Genomic DNA, 23,042 nt, shown 5'->3' on the forward strand with positions numbered 1-23,042 from the left:
GCAAGATAGAGGATGCTCTACAAATTAGCCTCCTGCCTCTGCCACAGATCACTGGGCAAGATAGCCTACCTTCATCTCAGGCTAGTGACTTGACTCACTTATCAGCATGTCCAAAGACTGTTTGCACACATTTGATGCCATTTGCTGAATCAGCACAAACAGGGCCAGAGATCAGCACTGGGAGTCGAAAAGGCTATCAGTGATCAATGTGGGTGATTGACATGGTGGGGGGGGGCGGAGGTTTGCTCATTAAACTCCTGCACAAAATTACCTAAAAGCATGCCACGGGCACGCAGGAAAATGAGAGGAAGCTGCGACTGGGGACTTCTTTCCGGGCAAGGGCGGGAAGATTGAGGAACGAGCCCCACATAGCAGCAGCAGCGCTTCCCTTCGGCTTGCTGGGCTGCTGCTGTTGCCCCTCCGGCCGGCCGGCCGGGGCCAGCCTGCCCCGCACCAAGGAAGAAGCTGGCCAAGAGCAGCGCTGCCTGCGGGGCTGGTGGGCGGAGGCGGAGCACAGCCCAGCGGAGCGCGAGTTCGGCGTTCCCGCCCGCCACGCTCTCTGGTTCCCCGCCGTGCTTGGCCTTGCCGGAGGGCACAACGGGGAGCTGGGGGGAGGGCGCGGCACAGCGGGCGGGAACGGCGAACTCGCGCTCCGCTGGTCTGTGCTCCGCCTCTGCCCACCAGCCCTGCTTCTAGGGAGGGGCAGCTGCCCACCCCTGCCCCGCGCTGGGTACGCCCATAATTCTACTCATGTAAAAACATGCTGATTCCAGGACCGTCCGTGGGCCGGATTGAGAAGGCGATTGGGCTGCATCCGGCCCGCGGGCCTTAAGTTGCCTACCCCTGCCTTAAGGGGTATACAAGAGCCCTTGTAGAGTTCTTCGGAGGTCCTCCCTCGGTGGGAGAAAATAACAGAGGCCAACCAGAGAATATTGAGAAGCAAAGCAGCTAATAAGCCTGATCTTTACTGACTGTTGCAATAGGGTGTTCTCTCTCACACAGGAGAGGAGGAGGACCCAGAACAAAAGCGTGCCTGCCCTGATATAGACATTTAAAATTGCCCTCCAAGGCAAACCCCAGAAGCATCATACATACCATACATCACAGAAGGGGTGTAGCCCAAGACCACCACCCCAGACACGTAATACCTGCTTCACAGAAAAAGGGTGATCTACAGCAGAAATCTGAGTACCTTGTTTATCTCCTGAAGAAGTGTGCATGCACACGAAAGCTCATACCTATGACAAACTTAGTTGGTCTCTAAGGTGCTACTGGAAGGATTTTATTTTATTTTATTTTATTTGTTTATCTCCTGTCTGGCATTTTACCTGTTAATGTTGGATTACCTGGGAGCCTGGCAACTCTTTTGTTATTCTAACTTCTCACTACTCAATTCCGGAATCCAGGTCCCAGGCTCACCCCATTCACACCTTAAATGTGCCCTTAAGGCAGGATCTGTGAGCATAGAGAGAATGGGGAGGTTTCTACCATTTCCTTCCTCCTTTCGGAGAAACATTTGGTCAGTTTTGGGAGAGTCAAAATGGCTTCAGGATTGTCTTCGTGCATGTTTTAGCTTGGTGCATTTATGAACATTTCTTATAGATCAAAGACCTTAAAATTCTTATAACAATGCGTTATATTTACTGTATTTGATAGATACATGGTCTGCATTCCTTATAAATTATTGTCCTTCTGTTAATGCAGGGGTGGGAAGAACAGGGTAGGATATGGGGGACTGAGAGAGTGGGGTGGGGAAAATTTGGGTTTGAATGTGTTCCCTGAGGCAGGGAATCCCCTTCCATTGTGTTGATTTAGCTGAAGTTCCCACAGTGGTAGAACAATTGGGAAAACCCCTTTACTCTGAGCCTATGAAAGTGCCTTGTCAGATCATCAGTGACCACGATAGCATTTTGTTTCAAAAAATCCAATAAATAAATAAATAAATAGAGCTATTGGCTACAGCCCTTGCAAGCTTCCAGGAACAGATCTTTGCAAGGTATGCAACCTTTCTATTTATGGTATTTAAGGGATTAAGTCAGGGATTGAATTCGCCAGCTGGAATATATAACATGTGCTCTCTTGCTGAACTCTCACACTCCTTCCCATTCTGGTTAAATTTCCTCAAACTCAGTCTCAAACCAGGACACTTCCTTGGTTTCACAGGGCAGGACCTAAACTTGAGGAAAGCGATAAAAGCAGATTCTTAACAGCGCATAGGAAGTCACAATCTTTCCCAGATTTAACCGTCAACCCCTTTGACCTGGGAACTCTGGGAATCGTATTTTTATACATAGGTGAATAGAAATTCTCCCAGCAACTCCCAGCATTTCTAAATAAACTACATTTTTGTCCATGTAGCACATGCATTTTTGTATACATTATGCGAATTTAGAACTGTGTGTTGCAAAATTCAAAGTGTGAATTTTGAAGGAAGGCTGCATCTTCGTTTCTGTATTGTTTGAAGGTAAAGGTAAAGGGACCCCTGACCATTAGGTCCAGTTGCGGATGACTCTGGGGTTGCGCGCTCATCTCGCTTTATTGGCCGAGGGAGCTGGCGTACAGCTTCCAGGTCATGTGGCCAGCATGACTAAGCTGCTTCTGGTGAACCAGAGCAGCGCACGGAAAGGCTGTTTACCTTCCCGCCGGAGCGGTACCTGTTTATCTACTTGCACTTTGATGTGCTTTCAAACTGCTAGGTGGGCAGGAGCTGGGACTGAGCAACGGGAGCTCACCCCGTCGCGGGGATCATGTGGCCAGCATGACTAAGCCACTTCTGGCGAACCAGAGCAGTGCACGAAAACACCGTTTACCCATCGTGGGGATTCGAACCGCCGACCTTCTGATTGGCAAGCCCTAGGCTCTGTGGTTTAACCCACAGCGCCACCCATTTAGAGAGCAGGAATTGGGAGAATTGCCTTTAAAAATTCTGCCCTGTTTAGTGACTCCTTTTTGAGTTTCTCCTGCTTGTTGTGGACTCTGTGCTGCCAACCAGGATTATCAAGCCATGGGAATCATCCTGATAATCATTTATCGGAGCTCATTAAAATCAACTGAAATCTGAGGTTTACATAACGTTACAAATCCCAGCATAACTTGGTCACTTTCACTCTCAAGATTCCCACTAATTTTGGTCCCATCCACTGCAGAGCCAAGTCCCAGGCTGCTTCTACTCTGTGGAAATTGCCCCATTTTAGTCACCCTCTCTTCTCACACCTGCAAGCTGTGCTCAAAAAGATGTTCCTTCCATGTTTTCCCTGTTCAGAATCTCACACCCCAGCAGTGCTCGGAAAGTCCAACTTTAAAGAAAGCCCAACACAGTGGAATATTGATCATAGGTATATAGCTGAAAACACAGCTGTTCTGGCTGGTTAACACTTACCGGGTATGTAGATGGTTACAAGATATTTTTCAATGAATTCAGGGACACTTAAAAAAATATATCATGGTTTCTTATCCATAATTAAAGGAGGCACAAGGGGTTTACAATCCACATTAAGCCAAGCTATGGACAGGCACTTAGAAAATTTGCCCTGGTGTAATATTATATTCCTGTTATTTAGAAGCACCGCTTCCATCCAGGGGCGAAAGTAGACTTTATTTCACCTGGGTCAAAGGCCCAGTTTGGCACACACATTTGTGTACATGCACACATAGGCAGGGGGCCTGAATGGTGTGTGTCCCCCCCCCGGCTTCATCTGGGGCAAAAAAACCAGCTAGCCCCCCTCCCCCAGTAGTTATGGCACTGCTTCCACCACCACAACAAATTCAGCTTGAGTTGGCTTTTGTAGACCTGCTGGATAGCTGTGAAATGGAAATTCTGCTGATTTGACACATAAAAGTATACTATATTTTTATTGCTAAAATTCATAATTGCCTCCTCCCACAGATATTGCACTCAGTGAGCACTCTGAGTGCAATATCTGTGGGAGGAGGCAGTGCTCACTGGAAGGACAGATCCTGAAGCTGAGGCTCCAATACTTTGGCCACCTCATGAGAAGAGAAGAATCTTTGGAAAAGACCCTGATGTTGGGAAAGAGGACGAGATGGTTGGACAGTGTTCTGGAAGCTACGAAAATGAGTTTGACCAAACTGCGGGAGGCAGTGGAAGACAGGAGTGCCTGGCGTGCTATGGTCCATGGGGTCACGAAGAGTCGGACATGACTAAACGACTAAACAACACAACAACACAGATATTGCACTGACATCCATCCACATAAGTTGCTAGTAGAGCCCCGAGCCCCTTCCCAAGAGGCCCTCTCATTGGTATTCTGCATTTTCTCAGAATACAGTTATACATATACAGTACACACACACACACACACATTTCCAGTCACACTCAGCTCATGACAGAAGAATCACAGAATTCTAGAGTTGGAAGGGACCCCCGAGTGGGGTTTAGTTCTGTTTCTTTTGGGGGGGGGGCTGGCAAAATTTTAGGGGGAAGGGGATTATCCGCTCAACAAAGTATCGCTATTATATATGTGCACCTGGTTCTTTTGTCCCTGTTGAAATTCATTTTGATATGTTTTGGCTCAGTTCTCCAATCTATTAAGGTCAGTTGCGGCAACAGTTGCGTGTAGGATCCCTCCGGTCTTCCAAACTGGATGCTTTTCCAACCTTAGGCATCCAAGTTTCTAACAGTTGTGCTAGATTCAATTACTTACATTACCGTTTGTATCTCACCCTCTAAGGAGCTCATGGACTGCATCATTTTATGTCCAGTCTTATCCCCACAAGAACCCCATCATAACAAACATAAGAAGAGGCTGCTGGATCAGGCCAGTAACCAATCTAGTCCCACATCCTACTCCCACAGTGGCCAACCAGATGCCTGGGGACACCTGCAAGCAGGACCCAAGAGCACCCTCTCCTCCTGTGGTTTCCAGAAACTGATATTCAGAAGAATTACTGCCTCCCTCCAACCGCAGTAGGTCAGGCAGATAAGTGACAACTTGCGTACGATGTTCCAATGAGTTTCATGGCTGAGTGGGAGATTTACACCCAGGCCTCTCACCTTTAAGCCTAATGGCCTAACCACTGCATGCCCCTCCCCTCTCTCCTCACCAAACCTTTGCATGAGACCTCAACACAGGCTGCAAAAAAAAGACGAGTGACTTTCCATTTCTGACTCACAAAGAACGCCTCTCAGAACTGTTTTTCCCCACCTCAACCCACCATCCTCCTGACCTTTATCTCTTCAGAACCAGTGTTTGAAAATATCACAGCCTCTTCTGATTAATGGTTACAGGTAGGGAGCCGTGTTGGTCTGGGTCGAAGTAAAATAAAAAAAAATTCCTTCAGTAGCACCTTAAAGACCAACTAAGTTTTTATTTTGGTATGAGCTTTCGTGTGCATGCAGTATCTGAAGAAGTGTGCATGCACACGAAAGCTCATACCAAAATAAAAACTTAGTTGGTCTTTAAGGTGCTACTGAAGGAATTTCTTCTGATTAATATCACATCACTATCATCTCCCACCCCAATGGTGAAGCATTGGAAAACCTCAACAGTGGGGTGCTCCCCCCCCCCCAATCAGGCTCCAAAATTGATCAGGGACTCTGCAAATGAGAACAGGAGCAGAATGAGCCCCAGATTGTGAGCAGTGCCATGCCGAAGGAGGAGATTGAGTCGGACAACAGGGTTCCCCACCAATACCAAGGAACACTTAAATCTTGGCTCAGGGGAAGAATGATGTGGCAATCCCCCCCCTTTTCATTTTCCCAGCCCAAGTTTGGTTCTCCGTTTTCCTTTTCAGCTGGCAATTTGAAAATATGAAAAAAACAATGGGCAGTGGGAGAGTGCCTTGCTCAAGGAGTGGTGGGGTGGGGAGAACAGTTCGCTATCCAATGCTCTGAAACACCTTTGTACTGCTCCTTTCGACCTCTGAAAAACCAGAAGGTTAAAGGTGTGGTTGTTTGTGAGCTTTGCAACAGCGCTGCTCTCTGCGCTTTGAAGTCCCAACAAGCGGGGCTTCCAAGTGCAGCATCCCTTGACATCACAATGATGTCAGGTGATGGGTAGATGGGCTGCCCCCGCAAGGTTCCTTGTGAAGAGGGATTGGTCATTAAACCACTCTGGGAACTGTAGCTCTGCAAGGGGAAAAGGGGCTTCCTAACCACACTCAACGGAGATCTGCCTAACTCGGGTGGGGAACCTGTGGCACTTCCAGATGCAGTACTAAAACTCCCACCCTCTGACCATCAGCCATGCTAGTCTAGCAACATCTGGAGTGCCACAGGTTCCCCATCCCTGGTTTAACTACTGCAGGGCCGGGGGGGGGGGGACCTCTGGCCTGTGAAGCTCCTTTGGCCAAGCCACACCAACCTGCCGTCACCCGATTGTCAGGGCTTCAGAGCATCACATGGAGCAAAAATGAGTTGCCTGACGTCTCTATGATATTCATGGCTGACAGGTGAGCACCCTTGCCTAGTCTGCAGGGATTGGCGGAGGGGAGATAAGGATTTGGCCCACATCCAGTTCTGAACCCTTGATCTAATCCCTACATGGCAGGGGGCTGGTTTCATTGGAAGGGAGTGGTCCTTTTTGAATGGGACAAGGGAAGATGGCAACCATTGATTCTCCTGGATAAGGAACAGATTCAACCAGCTATAAATATAGAAACATTTCCACAGCAGAGGGGTTTTCTTATATATATAAAAAACTACCAAACGATCTTTATTTTCAATCTCAATGTTTCCCAACCCTGATTGCTTTTCAGTTCAGCCCCACTGATCCGGAGGCTCAGTTGGCAAATATATCACCCATGGGCATCCAAACACTTTTACACTGTGTGGCCTGGTAGAGAAACTCTTCCCCAGCCCCCTCTTGTGGGTCAGCCCAGCAACGCTCCTCCGCTCCATAATTCACCCAGGTCCTCTTCAGGTTCCCAGCCGAGGCCCATTCAACAAGTGCAGAACCCTAGGCAGAAGGGGAAGTAAAAACAAAATAAAGCAGAGGAATTGGAACTCTTCCAAGTTAAGGGGTACCTTCATTGATCTCGGGCAGAGGTTTTTGTTTTTAAAAAAGTTCTTGATCTTCCGGGGTCATTTCTGCCCCCAATTGACTTATCTATCATGTGGAACTCATGCCCACTGCAGAGGCTTCTGGGAAATATTCTCATGTATATGCTCAGTCCCGCTGTCTTGACAGGCCTTAGCATCATGCTCTATGAACAGTGATCTACCTGGTGAGGGTCACAAACCCCTAAATGGGGCCCATAGCATCAGCAGTGTGCCCCATCACGGTCATGGGGGTCGGCAGTTTGTCAAGACTGCTGTGTGCAGTCTTAGGCCTTAGCCTTGGGCCTATTCACGTATTATTAAACATACAGTGGTACCTCTACTTACAAATAACTCTACTTACGAATGTTTCTACTTACGAACGGAGCTCTGTCCGCCATCTTGGATGCGGTTTAGATAGGATTTTTTCTACTTACGAATTTTTAGATAGGGTTGCTTTGACTTACGAATTTTTTCTCCCAATGCATTCCTATGGGATTTGACTTGCAATTTTTTTCGACTTACAAATGTGTGTTCGGAACACATTAAATCCGTAAGTAGAGGTACCACTGTAAATCACTTGGCAACCTTTAAAGTAACAAGCAACTAATAACGTCCACTAAATGATAAAAAATAATAATTAATTTGAAATATTATAATCTGTGCTTTCATTGTATATATATCAAGGTGGTTCACAGCACATAAAAAATTCGGAATAGAGTAGTTGCTTTGGAAGACGATCAGGCATCCGCACATGACCAGTCCAACGAAGTTGATGTTGAAGAATCATTGCTTTAACGCTGGTGATCTTTGCTTCTTCCAGTACGCTGATATTAGTTCGCTTGTACACCAGTCGCAGCCCTATCTGGAGCAGTTGGACTTGCTCTTAGTCATCCGTGCCCTATTTTTGTTGGCACACGTCTGTCTTAGAAGACAATGGAGGAGTGAGCCTTTGGGGGTCAGTCAGACCATTGCAGCTGGAGCAGAAGAAGGCTGGGCCAGACTGGTTAGCTCCAAAACTAGGCTACTGGAATGGACTTCACCTGGGGCTGGCTCTATTATTATTAAGTCCACACACACAAAATTTAGTGCAAAATATCCTTTTCTAAAACAATATCCTTTTTCTTAAAAACAAGTAAGGATAAAGAAAGAGGAAGAAAAGGTTTAAACCTTGTGAAAAGGGAAATAAAATAAGGAAATAAAAAGTATACAAAGCAAAAAAAGAATGGCAAAAAGTAAGGGGTAACTTCAAATTCATTGTCTGTCAGCTATATATAGAAAAGTATTCAAGACATTCACTCCAAGGTAACCCCTGACTTTTCTACCTTCTATAAACCAGTATTTTCGCATGGGCTTAGAACAGAATTCGGCCTGCTGGATGCTGGGGGAAGCCAGATGTCTGAAACATAACCCTGAAGCTATGCTGGCTGCTGGCAAAGCTTCCTTTAAAGGTTCAGAGTCCTAAAGAGCTTGGGGCAGTTATTTAAAGGACCATTTTCACTCATATAGTCCTGCACCAGCCTAAATTCTGCTTTGGTGGGTCTTGAGTTTCTCCCTCAAAATATCAGTTAGGTTGACCTGCACACACAAAACTGGTGGTGGCCCCAGAACTTTGGAACCTATTGATTCGTACCTTGCCCCAGTGTTGGTGAGCGTTGGAGACCTTCTTCAATGCTACCTTTAATGAAGATCACAGAATCCTAAAGTTGGAAGGGGACCCCGAGGAACATCTAGTCCTCCAATGCAGGAATATGCAACTGTTCTATACAGGGATCGAACCTGCAACCTTGGCGTTATCAGCACCATGCTCTAACCAACTGAGCTAACTGGCCAGCTAGGGCATCACAGAGCAGCTTCTTAATTTTTCTGTGTGTTTGCTGCTGTGGCTATTCTACCTTTATACTTTGCAAAGTCTTGTTTGTATGTTGCATTGTGAGGCCACAGGATATCAAGTCCATCTAGCTCAGCAATGTCTACACAGACTGGCAACAGCCATGCAAGGTACGGGGTGTTTTCTAACCCAGTAGATGCCAGCGATTGAACATGTGCTAATACCACTCCAATATTGCTCCTTTATACTAAAAATGCAGAGGTTCATGCAACGTGAGAAACCATGCATGTGTGCTTTTACACAGGTCACAGAATTCACCTCTTCATGGTGCAGAAATAAGTACAGACAGCCTTGATGATGACTTCATTTCCCTGAGAGAAGAAGGTGTACTATTGCATATGTAAGGACCTGGAACTTGCTTTATTTATACAGAACGAAAGCAGAGATTCTCAGGAAGCTCAGCTCTGTCCTGGTAGCATATTCTGCTTTTTTTTTCCTTCCAGGGATACTTCATTTGATTGCTGCAGTATTTGCAAGGGATACTCACCTCCTTAGAGCCAAAGTACCATACAGCTTGCACATCTTGGTGTTCGGCTAAGGCCCGGCTCAAATGGTCCCGGTTGCCAGAGATGATGTTCACCACTCCACCAGGGACGTCCGAAGTGTCTAGTACCTGATAGAGAAGAGATGGATGCCATTTGTTGCAAAGGTGACTGGCACTTTAAGACGAACCCCTAGAGAATTCTGGTCACATGACTAGAGCCTGGGATGAGACCTGCTAACACAGTTGTTTTGTTCAATTAATAACTGCGCCCTGTATTGCCTCTGCAACTACTGTATTTCCTGACTACACCATTATACTGGTCTGCACCAAAATAAATCTTGGAGGCAAGACTTCAAAGGTCCCATATAGGCTATAAGGCAAACTGGAAATACATTTTAAAATATGGGTTTATTGGTAACACACCAAGGATTATGTAATCTCTGGTTTTTGTTTTTGTTTAAATAATGCAATAATCCCCTTGAACTTGGTTTCTATACAAAATCGCCTGAAATTTCTTTTAAAATAAAAAAATTCCTTCAGTAGCACCTTAAAGACCAACTAAGTTTTTATTTTGGTATGAGCTTTCGTGTGCATGCACACTTCTTCAGATACCTGAAGAAGTGTATCTGAAGAAGTGTGCATGCACACGAAAGCTCATACCAAAATAAAAACTTAGTTGGTCTTTAAGGTGCTACTGAAGGAATTTTTTTATTTTACTTCGACCCAGACCAACACGGCTACCTACCTGTAACCTGAAATTTCTTTTGTTAGGCTACAGCTCTAAGATCTTCTTTTTAAACTTGGTTGGTGTGAGAGTTTGAAGTTCTAAATTGCACACTTTTTTGTCCCATTTGGGTCCCAGAGGACTACTGGGAGAGATCCACAACATGCTGGAATACTTCAGGTGTGCCACGGAAGAGATACAGAATGGACTGTGCAGAATGTGTATCGACATGTGAGGAATACAGTAACTTTTCAGATCTTGTTTGGGAAAAGAATAGCACTGAGAAATATGGGGCATTGACTTTCAACTGCATGTTACCAGCTGTCTCCACTTAGCCATCTGTCAGAAAATATACAAAACTGAAAACCGAAAACCCAGACACTGCACTACTGGGCAAACAGCATCCCCTCCAGAAGCACAAACTCCCACAGATATGTGTGTGCTCCTTTTCATTCCATGTAAAAGAAGTTGGGGATTCAGTGCCTGAACATTGCAGACGGCTCTTGCTTCAGAATAATGACAGCTACATGTTCTTTCATGGGAAAATCACAGCATTTTCCTTACCAGGCAGCAGTAAAGGAAACCTGGGCTATATTTAAAGCACACTTGTATCATTTTAACAATTGTCTTTCTGTGAAGAATCATGGGAACTGTAGTTTGTTCCGGGTGCTCAGAATTGCTAGAAGACCCTTCACAAAACCACAGTTCCAGGATTTATTATTGTTTTTTGAAGGGTGGGGAGCCATGACTGTTAAAGTGGGATAAGAGAGGAAGAGAATCCCAAAGGGTTTCTACCAGCAATTTTACAAGCTTTTTGTGACAGTGATTTATGAATTAGTCACTGCGTAATTTTGAAATCACTTGTTATTATAAGCCTTTAGTTCTCTCAAGGGGAAAATTGCAACTCCCTCCCAGATTTTTGTATAAACACATTTTTTTATTATTAGAGTAATAAAAATGAACACCAAACCACAGAGAACAGAAAGCTGCAAGCCATTGCTTAGAGCAGGCATAGGCAAACTCAGCCCTCCAGATGTTTTGGGACTACAACTCCCATCATCCCTAGCTAACAAGACCAGCGGTCAGGGATGATGGGAATTGTAGTCTCAAAAAAAATCTGGAGGCCCAAGTTTGCCTACACCTGGCTTAGAGGCTTTTTTACGCAGCAATATATAGCAATAGTTTTAAGTTCTGTGTTCATTTCTCTTTCTCATCTTGCCTTTGCCTGACATCCTTTCTGTACAATTTGTGTCCGCACTGTGCAGATAGGCAATTACTCTTCCAGATGGACTTCCGCAGTCAAATAAAGGTTTTATAAGGGATTTGATAGTCCTTTCTCCCTTGTGTAGTTCATGTGTGGGGAACATTTGGCCTGCTAGATGTCGAACTACAAATCCCATCACCCCCAGCAAGCATGGTCAGTGGCCAAGGCTGATGGAAGCAGCACTTTAGCAACACCTGAGAGGTTCCTCACACTTAGTAGGTTATGAAGCCATGCCATAAAATGTAAAAATCTAGATTATTTGCCACGTCCTTGATTGAATGAATGCTGTGTTCCAACAATTGCTCTTTGCCATAATTCCCAATACCACTGATTTGGGATTAAGCAGCCAGCCATCTTTGGATTCTTCACTATTACCTGTTGAGCTGCCGGTATTATAAACTTGATTAAGTTTGGAGAGTCCTTGTGGCTTACAAGGAGACCCTCCCTGGAGTTCCAAAGATGTCCTCTTCGGGTTCCAGAGAGGGTCTTCTCGCGAGCCACTAGGTGCTTCCCATTTATGTGCATTTCACTGGCACGCATGGAGGCCCGGAACGTAACCCCCGCATAAATGGGGAGTTGCCTGTAGTACAAATAGATTTTTAAAAAATAATTGAGAGGGAGTTACAGCTTGTTTATGATTCTGAACACCTGCTGCTCAAAAGGCCCCAAGTTCTTGACAAGGAGAAGACTGATTTCCCCGTTGAGTCGTTGAATTAATCCTAGTGGTTTAAAGATTGACAGTAACAGATAATTTCAAACTACGTAGTGATACATTCGTGCATCCATGACGAAAAGGAGATTGCATTGCTGACAAGAACCTCTTGAAGAGTCTGTGCAGGGAATTGGAAAAACTCCCTGTCTCTCCTTGGGATAAGATGCATTTGGTCTTTCTGCCTGTTCTCAAACCAGTTGCCATTGCAGCTGTCATCCTCAATGTTTTCAGCTACACAGCTTTCTATGCTAAAGAGCCATTGGTTGCCCCGACTACAAAATGTTTTGCAGTATCCTTACTTTCCTGAGGGGGTGTGGCAAAGTAGGAAGCTGGTCATGTAAGCTCCGCTCTCGCCTCCCAATTTATATATGTGGATTGTGGTACTTTAAAGGCTAATAGTTTTAGGTTTCTCTGACAAATGGACATAAGTAACATCATTCTGTGCTGCAGATTCAGGAAGTTACTCTCTTTTCTTTCTCAAGCCACTAATAGCTATAATTCCTTGTGCCTCTTCATATTAAAAGTATACCAAACAATGGCGATAAAGCAGAATCACCAACACACAGAGATCAAAGGCAGATGATATCCATGATGAATTACTTAGGGTTGTCGTTGTTTTGGCCAAAGTTGAGCTTTTTTAAAAAAAATTGGCCGAAGTTGTTGAGCTTTTTTGGCAAGATAAACAAAGTTTGAGCTATTTTTAAGGACGTGCACCAAAATCTACACTTCGGTTGCCATACCGATTTCCGCCCAGGCACTGCTCCCAACTGCAGCATTCAGGCTATGTCTGGGAAATTCCAGATATATGGAAATCCTAGAGTTACTGAAGAGGGGGGCTGAGAGTTTTGGGATAGGTAGGGCTGTAGTACATGCTGCTTTCTTTTTGAACTTATTATACAGGCAGGGACTCAGTGCTGTGACTTCCAGGTCTTTTATTACACTAGATAGTTTAACAAGTTTACTTTAGAGAAGTATGGTAATATAGTAATATAAGTTGATTTTGCTCTTATGAGCCCTAATCTAAACCTGACTGGTTTCTTGTGCCATCCTCTCCTCTAGGCTGACGTAATAAGGCTGGGGTTAGAAACATGATGAAGACAAAGGGCTATCATTTTAGCTCCTGCTCTACCATGCTCCTAGAACCAGCCTGGTGAACCCACTGGGTTGCGTTCTTGCCTTACGCAGAGCAGACCCAAGTTCATGTTGTTGTTGTTGTTTAGTCGTTTAGTTGTGTCCGACTCTTCGTGACCCCATGGACCAGAGCACGCCAGGCACTCCTGTCTTCCACTGCCTCCTGCATTTTGGTCAGACTCATGTTGGTAGCTTCGAGAACACTGTCCAACCATCTCGTCCTCTGTCGTCCCCTTCCCAACATCAGGGTCTTTTCCAGGGAGTCTTCTCTTCTCATGAGGTGGCCAAAGTATTGTAGCCTCAGCTTCAGGGTCTGTCCTTCCAGTGAGCACTCAGGGCTGATTTCCTTCAGAATGGATAGGTTTGATCTTCTTCAGTGATCATGGAACCCAAGAAAGTAAAATCTCTCACTGCCTCCATTTCTTCCCCTTCTATTTGCCAGGTGGTGATGGGACCAGTGGGCCATGATCTTTTGATACTGAGCTTCAGACCATATTTTGCGCTCTCCTCTTTCACCCTCATTAAAAGGTTCTTCAATTCCTCCTCACTTTCTGCCATCAAGGTTGTGTCATCAGCATATCTGAGGTTGTTGATATTTCTGAAGTTCATAAACCTTAGTTAATCATGCCGATTCATTTCAATGGGTCTGAGCAAGACTAGCATTGGATACGACCTTCTCTCTCTCTCTCTCTCTTTCTCTCTCTCTGCTTTGCCTGGTCACATAGATGGGGAGTCTCACAGAAAGGCTCTTCCACATTCCTTGACTAAATTGGGACAAAACACTCTGGCTCAGCACTATATTTTGCAATCCTTGGTGAGACAAATTCTGGAAATGCATATACAACATGTTCCAACGAGAGCGTGGTTTCCGCTTTGGCTGCTTTCATAAACGCCATTTCATAAACAAGATTCTCTCTCCCCCCCCCCCGCAGAATCCAAAAGTGGGCAGTGAAGAAGAAATCAAGAACATAAAAAAATGCAACGAAACTCGAATCCTCACACCAAATCAGACCGGTATCCTGATCCACATACCCAAAGGAAAAAATAGAAGTGGGAAAAGGCCTCCATTGTGGAACACTATTGTTGCCGGTTCCCTCTCACCCTGCAAGCCACTTGACCACGGCTTAAGTAATCTTGTTATATTGTATTGGAATGTGGTTTCTGTATGTTATTATATTTGCTATTGTTTTGCTAGGTCATTATGGAATTGCTACTGTTGTGCTATGTTATGAAATTGTTGCTATGTTTTCCTGCGTTCTTGTGAAATTGTTTTCATAGGATTTGCTTGAAATTAATCCCCTGTTTCTTGGTTGTAAGCCGCTTTGAGAATGAGTTTCTGTGTGGAAAAAGGGCACACAAGTAAAATGAATGAATGGGTGAAATGCAGATGGGATGTTGTGCTGGCCCAATTCATTTAACACTTATGCCCAAGTACAGGTAAACAGACAGAGTACCAATAATAATATTTATTAATTAATTGATCACTAATCATATTGCAGGGGACTGGACTAGATGACACTTTGGGTCCCTTCCAACTCGACAAATCTATTATTCTACTATATCATTATTTATCCATGAACTGGCTTATCACCAATTCACCGTATGCCCTTGCTACTAAAGTGTTTGTGTGTTGGCTCGGATTCCATTGCCAAAAGGTTCTCCAAATCCCATTTGCTGAATCAAAGTTTGCATAAATTTCCATGAGATTTTGTCGAACGCTTTTTCAGCGTTGACTGATATCAATAGAGCTGGTTTGTCAATCCTCATATCTAAATATTCTAAAATATTTATGATGTTTCTGATGTTATTTTGCATTAAGCATCGGGGAAGGAAGCCCGCCTGGTCTTCATGTATAATCTTGGGTAAGATGTTCTTTAATCTAACTGCTAAGATGCTAGCAAATAACTTGTAATCATTGTTTAACAGCGAGATAGGCCAACTCTACAAATCTATTATTCTACTATATCATTATTTATCCATGAACTGGCTTATCACCAATTCACCGTATGCCCTTGCTACTAAAGTGTTTTTGTGTTGGCCGTCTCTCTTTACGTAACAGTACCACATACAGAAGTAACAGCTTGTTTCCTTTTGTTTATGACTTGTATTCATGTATTTACAGTGTAGTACGTACTGATATTAGTAATAATATTCTCCACCCCAGTTTTAGTAAAAAAAAAAACCAGCACGACCTCAGTGAATGTTGTTAGGATATATTTATTCCTACTTTCAGGAGAGGCTGCCGTGGAAGGAATGGCCCCTCTTTATTCGACATTATTAATGACAAGTGTTAAATGCAAAGCACTCAACATTAAATCTAGCACCCTGATGCAGCTCGTTGCAATTAGGCGCCTTATTTTCACCCATTTACAAATAAATTTACAAAAAAAAAAATTTAAAGCACGAAATTTCTGAAAATATTAATTTCAAAACAAAATCTGTAAAAAAATATAGGGCTTGATCCAGCAGAAAGAAGGCATGGGCCCCTCACAAGGAGGAGCTGAATAAGGCTCAACAGAACCAGAGTCTAAGGCAGGGCAGGGAAGCACTGAAAGGAACGAGAAGCCCATGTGAACCTCCCTTATTCACAGCCTAGCCCTTCTAAGGTGCATCAATGGGCAACAGAGACGGCACACACAATTCTCTCATTCTCTGCAGTATCTGCATGTACGTACACCTGGGAGGGAAAGGGCAAGGACAGGTAAACAAGGCTCCCTACGGCATTTCTCTGCTTTGGCCAACACGCAACTGGATCAAGCCAAATATTTGTAATTAATAATTTTTGTTGCATATTTAAGAGCAAGTCGTTAGACAAAAAGGGCTTTATGTGCTTTATTTCATGGTCACATAATTAGCAGGGAAGGATGGCCCCTCTTTTCACTGGAAATATTTAAGCAGAGGCTGGGCAGACACCTGTCCTGGATGCTGTAGCTGCTGCAACCTGAATGGTCCCTGAAAAACCACAGATGCTCTGACACCCGCCATGAAACTGTCTAATCTCCTTCAACAGCTGCCTACGCCTGCGGCCATCACTTTTACCTTCCGACAGAGAATTCCACAAATTAACCCCATAATATGTAAACAGGAACTTCCTTTTGCCTGCCCTGAAGTGTCCCCTTATCTGTTTCACTGGAGGCTGCTGCTGCTGCTGCCTTCTTGCGTGTCTGAGTCATTCTAAGAGCGGTTTTCCCTAAACCACTTTCTTCACCCTGTGCCTACATTTTATAGAAACTTTCATCACATTCCCTCAACTAACACTGCCCCCGTCCTCTGGGATTATTTCATTGGAGGAGTTCATTCCCTGGACAACTATCTGTGATACATGCCTAACCTCACCAAGCTGCACTGTTGCGAAGCCAAGTTCTGTATTATTATTATTAATAATAATAATAATTTCATTTCTACACCACTTTATATTTTTAAGAAAGAAACCTTCAAAAGTGGTCTACAACATACAGGTGAAGCTCGAAAAATTAGAAAATCGTCGAAAAGTGCATTTATTTCAGTAATGCAACTTAAAAGGTGAAACCAATATATGAGATAGATGCATGACATGCAAAGCAAGATATGTCAAGCCTTTATTTGTTGTAATTGTAATTATTTGTCGTTAGGCAGGTCAATTATAAATGGAATGTAATTAATGAAATGTAATAGCAATGTTTATTTTTGTATTATTGTAACTATTTATTTTATTACTGTGGAATTTCCAAAAGAAAGCATTTGTAAAAATTAAAAGAAAAAAAAAGTAAGTTGCATTGCTGAAATAAATGCACTTTTCGACGAGATTCTAATTTCCCGAGTTTCATCTGTATTAAACTATCAAATAAAATTTGCACACTCCCAATTTAAAAAGATAAAGGCAACATTTAGGGCGCATTTTGTACATGGGAGAAGAGTCTAGAACACAAAACAACTGCATTAGGAACAGAAGGGATGAAAACAGGAAGCTTTCGTTTCCAGTCTTGAAAATTATGCTTATTCAAGCAGGAAAATGAAGGGAGGGTGCCATGACCTCCTCAAACTTCCTCCATTCTGCATCCCCAAAGCCCCACCATTTGTGAATGCGGCTGATGGGGAAGGGAAACTGAGAAAGCTTCTTCTTTCCCCTAACATGAAAAATTCACGAAGAGGTGTTATATTCATCTCCTGTCTTCCAGTTAGCAAATCACGTTTGACTGAAGTGGCTAAGCAACACCTTTTTCATTTCCCCCTTTTTATTCATTTCTTTGCAAAACGGGAGGAAATGCACCTCTACGGAAAAGCTGAATTATCCCCGCCAAGTACATGTCTGCAACCGTCTTCAGTTATGCAACTTACAGAGCGCAGACTTTGGGTTTCCCCAAGTGAGGGAGAATTTGCATTCCTTCATGGGGACCACAGAAGCCACACTTGCCTCTCTTCCTGCCAGAAGTTCTTTAAAAAGGGAACCGTGCGAGAAATCCCCAAGCAAATGGGACAAAGAGAAATCTCCATCGTCCAGCTGAACGAAAAAGCGGATGCCATTGCCCTGAAAATGACACCTCTGGAAGTGCAATGCGGTCTGATTTCCTCCCACCTGCATCCTCTGACTTTGCCCAGGTGTTGCTGCTACTGACTGAAGAGGATGGGAGGCCGGTCTTTCCTCCCCCCCCCTTCCTGCCCTTGACTCCTGGTATCTTGTACTTCAAATGCAGCAAGCCAAGCCAACAGAAGCTATGGTTAATATCTGCCAGAACCGCAGCAAGGTGAGCAGCTGGAGGAGGAGGAAGATGGAAGCCAGCTAATGGGACGAGGAGGAGGGGAGTTGAATTCTTCCCCGGTTCAGATTAAAACCCAAGTCAGAGAAAAACTGAAGTGTACTGGTGTGGGTACAGTGAGTTGCTGAGATTCATATTCCAAGTCAAAGTATATGAAATTGAGCAACATGGCCAATCTAAACCCTTCCCCTCTATAGTGGAGATTTGGGATCATATTAATGACAGATAGGGGAAGGAAAGGGGGTGCATGTAGAAGCTATGCTTACACTGTCCCTTAAAAACTTGGAAATATCCCAGCTGGCAAGACCCCAGGGATACTCTGGTTTGAATTATCTTGGCACATACACATCAAAGGTTCTAAGATCTATACCAGGCATCCCCAAACTTCGGCCTTCCAGATGTTTTGGACTACAATTCCCACCTTCCCCGATGTAAGGGGGTGGGCTTACAGGGAACAGCCACCCCTCACATGGGCGTACCCAGGATCAAAACTAGGGGGGGCAAGGGGAGGGGCCAAGGCACGGAAAGGGAGGGGCCACAAAGTGGGCGGGAACGGCGAACTCGCGCTCCGCTGGGCTGTGCCCCTCCCTAGAAGCAGGGCTGGTGGGCGGAGGCGGAGCCCAGCCCAGCGGAGCGCGAGTTCGGCGTTCCCGCCCACCGCGCCGCACTCCCTGGTTCCCCGCCGCGCTTGGCCTTGCCTGAGGGCGCGCCGGGGAGCTGGAGGGAGGGTGCGGCGCGGCGCGGCGGGAATGGCGAACTCGCGCTCCGCCGGGCTGTGCTCCGCCTCTGCCCACCAGCCCTGCTTCTAGAGTAGGGCAGCTGCCCTAACTTGCCCCGTGGTGGGTACGCCCTTGACCCCTCATCAAATCCAGTTCTTCGAACGGCTCTGACGACAGAGGAGGGGCAGGAGACAGGAAGGAGGAAGTGAGCGGAGTGGGGCAGGGCTCAGGCAGCATCCAGGAGCACTGCCTACAGCCTGTGATACCAGCAAGGGAGGAGGGGCCAGCAGAGGTTTCTAGCAGGGAAACAGCAGAGGGGCGTTCTTTCAAATTCACCCCGGAACTGAGGCAATCAGCAGCTCGCAAACGCAGGGGGTGGAGATTTGGGGTCCCCAAACTACTCTGCTGGGGGAGGAGCCGAAAAGCGCCATTGGGAGAATCTGATGATACTGAGTAGACATGTTTTCATGAAGCTCTTGCACTGTAAATAATATTCACAATAAAAGTCTTAAAGACAAGATGGTTTGGAGTGTCATTGCTCGAGGGTAGCCAGCAACCTCCTTGACACCCTACCACTGGTCCTGTTAGCTAGGGATCATGGGAGTTGTAGGCCAAAACATCTGGAGGACCGCAGTTTGGGGATGCCTGATCTATACACTTAGGTAAATGCTAATGAATCCAATGAGAACAAATGACTACTGCCTAAAAGACCATCTGAATGGATGGAGCAGACACACAGATACACTGTATTTGATCTACAAATGGGACCTCCTGCATCCCTGAGGGCCACAATCCCTTCCAGGGGCCGCATGGCAGTGGTGGGTGGCGCCAGAGACAAAAGTGGATGAAGCAGCCAGTGCAAAAACATTCAAGGAGGGTACTAAGCAGAGGCAGTAAGGGCTGTGGTCTGGAAAAAGTCACAAGGACCAGGCAGAGAGGTCTGGGGGGCTGCATTTGGTCTCTGGGACTAAGACCCCCTGCACCCAGATCTACAAGGTAGGCTAGAAAGAATTTTTAACATCTACATAAAGCTGCTGGAAGATATCATCAGGGGGTTTGGGCTGGGTGTCCATCAATATGTGGATGATACCCAGCTCTACCTCTCTTTCAAATCGGAACCAGTGAAGGCGGTGAAGGCCCTGTGTGAGTGCCTGGAGGTGGTTGGAGGATGGATGGCGGCTAATGGATTGAGGTTGAATCCTGACAAGACAGAAGTACTGTTTTGGGGGGACAGGAGGCGGGCAGGTGTGGAGGACTCTCTGGTCCTGAATGGGGTAACTGTGCCCCTGAAGGACCAGGTGCGCAGCCTGGGAGTCATTTTGTACTCACAGCTGTCCATGGAGGCGCAGGTCAGTTCTGTATCCAGGGCAGCTGTCTACCAGCTCCATCTGGTACGCAGGCTGAGACCCTACCTGCTGTCTCGCCAGAGTGGTGCATGCTCTAGTTATTTCCTGCTTGGACTACTGCAATGTGCTCTATGTGGGGCTACCTTTGAAAGTGACCCAGAAACTACAGCTAATCCAGAATGCAGCAGCTAGACTGGTGACTGGGAGTGGCCACCGAGACCATATAACACCGGTCCTGAAAGACCTACATTGGCTCCCAGTACGTTTCCGAGCACAATTCAAAGTGTTGGTGCTGACCTTTAAAGCCTTAAACGGCCTCGGCCCAGTATACCTGTAGGAGCGTCTCCACCCCCATCGTTCTGCCCGGACACTGAGGTCCAGCGCCGAGGGCCTTCTGGCGGTTCCCTCACTGTGAGAAGCGAAGCTACAGGGAACCAGGCAGAGGGCCTTCTCGGTAGTGGCGCCCGCCCTGTGGAATGCCCTCCCATCAGATGTCAAAGAGATAAACAACTACCTGACATTTAGAAAACACCTGAAGGCAGCCCTGTTTAGGGAAGTTTTTAATGTGTGACATTTTAATGTATTTTAATCTTTGTTGGAAGCTGCCCAGAGTGGCTGGGGAAACCCAGCCAGATGGGCGGGGTACAAATAAATTATTGTTATTATTATATACCTGGTAGAAATCCAGGGCGAGTAACGGGAACCGCTTGCTGGGGACCATCACCACACAGTTGCCGCGGACGACAGCAGGAGCCAGCAAGCTGACGAAAGCGAGGAGAGGCTGTTCATCGGGGCAGGCGATGCCAATGACACCGAGAGGTTCCCGAAAGAGGAGGGAGGCGCCGTACAAAGAGGTTTCCTGCAACAGAGAGAGTAATTTCTGTAGATAATATACGTTAAGAAAAAATAGCAGTAATATTCCATTAATAAAAAATCGGACAAGTTTAAGTATCAAGTTTATTAATAAGGAAAATATATGGAAGGGACGGGAAGTCTAATGTTCACGAAGAAACTTATTGTTTGCAAGTTGTTATATTCTTTATGTGTTTTGTGATGTTTTAGATTTGATGACAATAAGATGGTGTTGTAAAGATGTGACAGTGAACAATAAAGCATAAAAAAAGAGAAGCAAGCAGAAGGCGCTGAGTGAGTGAGGTTTGGGGGGGTTAATATAGTCTGTGAAAGGGGATAAAAACCTACCCCCAAAGGGAAGCTCCATGTGGACACCCCCACCATCCAGCCCGCTCCCCAAAGTCTGCCTTCCTCTTTAGTCTGGCTAAGCGCAGACATCCTTTGGTGCTCATTAAAAGATAGAGACTAAAACACAGGGTCACCCAAACAAAAAATATGTGCAAAACTTCCCATCCAACTGTTCGGCATCTGGAAGGAACTGCAGCTGACCCATAGTCTGGGCTGCGTCATCCCTTGGGATATAGGAGGTTTCTTGTCTCTCTAATCCAGGATCTCAGATGAAGGCCTTTCCCACCCCTGCTGCTGGATCCTTTTAACGGGACAGAAATTGAAGCTGGGACCTTCTGCCTAAAAAAAAGCCCATGCTTCCCTGCTGAGTTGTGGCCCTTCTCCCAAACCTTTCCAAGCTTGTAGAGCCAAGCCCCACAAAAGCTATAGGGGTGGGGAGTGTCCTACGGCATGTGCTCAGCTCTATGACCCCGCCAAGCCGGTTCGCACCTGCACAGCTCCGCCGTATTTATCAGAGTACGCCGCCCAGTAGAAGAGCCGCTGCACGCAGAGGTCCACCTCCTGCAGAGCCGCCTCTTTCTCGGCACCGGCCAACGCCTCCAGGCACGATGCAATCTCTGCTCGGCGGAGTTCCAGGTTCTCAGCCAGGTAGTACAAGATCTGCGCCCGGGCATGAGGCGTCTGCTTAGCCCACCTGGGGAGACCAACTCCGTGTTAGTTGAGGGGAAATGTGGGTTCTGGTGGTCTCACACCTCCTGGCGATGTGCAATTTGGAGACCACAGAAGGCCTTGTTGCTCTTCCTAAGAACGCCTGAAGAGCCCCTCTCGGATCAGATGGAAGATTCCCACCTAGCCCAACATTCTGCTCTTCCCCACAGGAGCCAGGCAAATGCCAGAGGGAGAGATGCAAAAAAGGCAGAGATGAGTGAAGGCTGAAGAAGCAGCCAGGGAGTCTCCCCCTCCTGCTGTGACCAGCTCCCCTCCCCTCTAGTCTGCCAGAACAGAGAGAGGAATGAAGAGGGTGAAACAAAGAGAGACAAGGTGAAGGAGCCTTGCTGGGGTAGGACCCAGGGGAGAAGCTTTCGAGAGCGGTGGGAGGGCAGGGACATTCAGTCCTTGCAACTGCCTCCCTGGGGCAAGACCTCCTGGGAAGAGTTGCTGTTATCACTAGGCCTATGCTGTTTTGGTTTCTTTGGGGGGGGGGAAGAGTTCACTTCACAGGCACCGGGTGTTTTATTGCTGGCCGGCTCCTGACACTACAGTGGAACCCCGGTTCTCGAACCACTCTGTTCCCAAACGTTTCGGCTCCCAAATGTCGAAAACCTGGAAGTAAGTGTTCCGGCTTTCAAATGTCCCTTGGAACCCAGGCTACCGATCCGCAAAAAGCCTAGCTGTCAGCCAATCGGAAGCTGCGCCTCGGAATTCAAACATTTCGGAAGTCGAACGTCCTTCCGAAATGGATTGCTATGGCACCTTCTGCTGTGAATCTCCGCCTGCTGTCCACCCTGCTCCCTTCATCAGGGAGAAATTGTGTTCAGCAAGTCATGTTCTGTAAGTCAAGTGTGCTCTGCACTAATTTTTCCATTAGCGCATTTGACTTAGTTTGGACCCAAGATTTACAACTTGGACCTAAAGGTGGGCAGGACCAAAGTGCCATGACTAGACCTGGCAGCGGGCAGACACCTCACACTTGCACAGACAACAGACAACACACAAACACAGGCAGCCGGGGGTGGGGGACGGGGAGTAGAGAAGATTGTTCAGAAACACTGGAGATTTAGGGCAGATCCACACATTCCAAGGCACATTTAAGGCACATGACTTCCCTCCCCCCACCG

General features: G+C 46.1%; 1 protein-coding gene, 1 long non-coding RNA gene and 1 other non-coding gene across 5 annotated transcripts in view; 1 reads left to right on the plus strand and 2 right to left on the minus strand.

The window, feature by feature from the left end:
• LOC118094184 (uncharacterized) overlaps positions 1 to 15,560 on the plus strand; it is a 30,598-nt gene extending 15,038 nt beyond the window's left edge. Inside the window, exons 1-4 of one of the 3 annotated variants that reach the window (XR_004693736.2) lie at positions 6,913 to 9,228; positions 9,332 to 9,537; positions 10,235 to 10,327; positions 14,136 to 15,560. This is a non-coding gene — a long non-coding RNA (uncharacterized LOC118094184). Of the gene's footprint in view, positions 1 to 6,912; positions 9,229 to 9,331; positions 9,538 to 10,234; positions 13,018 to 14,135 lie in introns of those variants that run through there. The other 2 variants (XR_004693735.2, XR_009558475.1) reach the window with 2 other exon arrangements.
• ALDH16A1 (aldehyde dehydrogenase 16 family member A1) overlaps positions 6,741 to 23,042 on the minus strand; it is a 44,744-nt gene continuing 28,442 nt past the window's right edge. The window contains exons 15-18 of the mRNA XM_035134259.2: positions 21,694 to 21,898; positions 20,678 to 20,863; positions 9,376 to 9,501; positions 6,741 to 6,917 (exon numbers count right to left, since the gene is read on the minus strand). Of these exons, the coding sequence (XP_034990150.1) occupies positions 6,741 to 6,917; positions 9,376 to 9,501; positions 20,678 to 20,863; positions 21,694 to 21,898 (694 nt within the window). The remainder of the gene's footprint in view (positions 6,918 to 9,375; positions 9,502 to 20,677; positions 20,864 to 21,693; positions 21,899 to 23,042) is intronic.
• Positions 8,756 to 8,828, minus strand: TRNAI-GAU (transfer RNA isoleucine (anticodon GAU)). The gene has a single exon. It is a non-coding gene; the product is annotated as a tRNA-Ile (tRNA).

The sequence above is a fragment of the Zootoca vivipara genome, chromosome 13, assembly GCF_963506605.1.
Source record: "Zootoca vivipara chromosome 13, rZooViv1.1, whole genome shotgun sequence".
Lineage (NCBI taxonomy): Eukaryota > Metazoa > Chordata > Lepidosauria > Squamata > Lacertidae > Zootoca > Zootoca vivipara.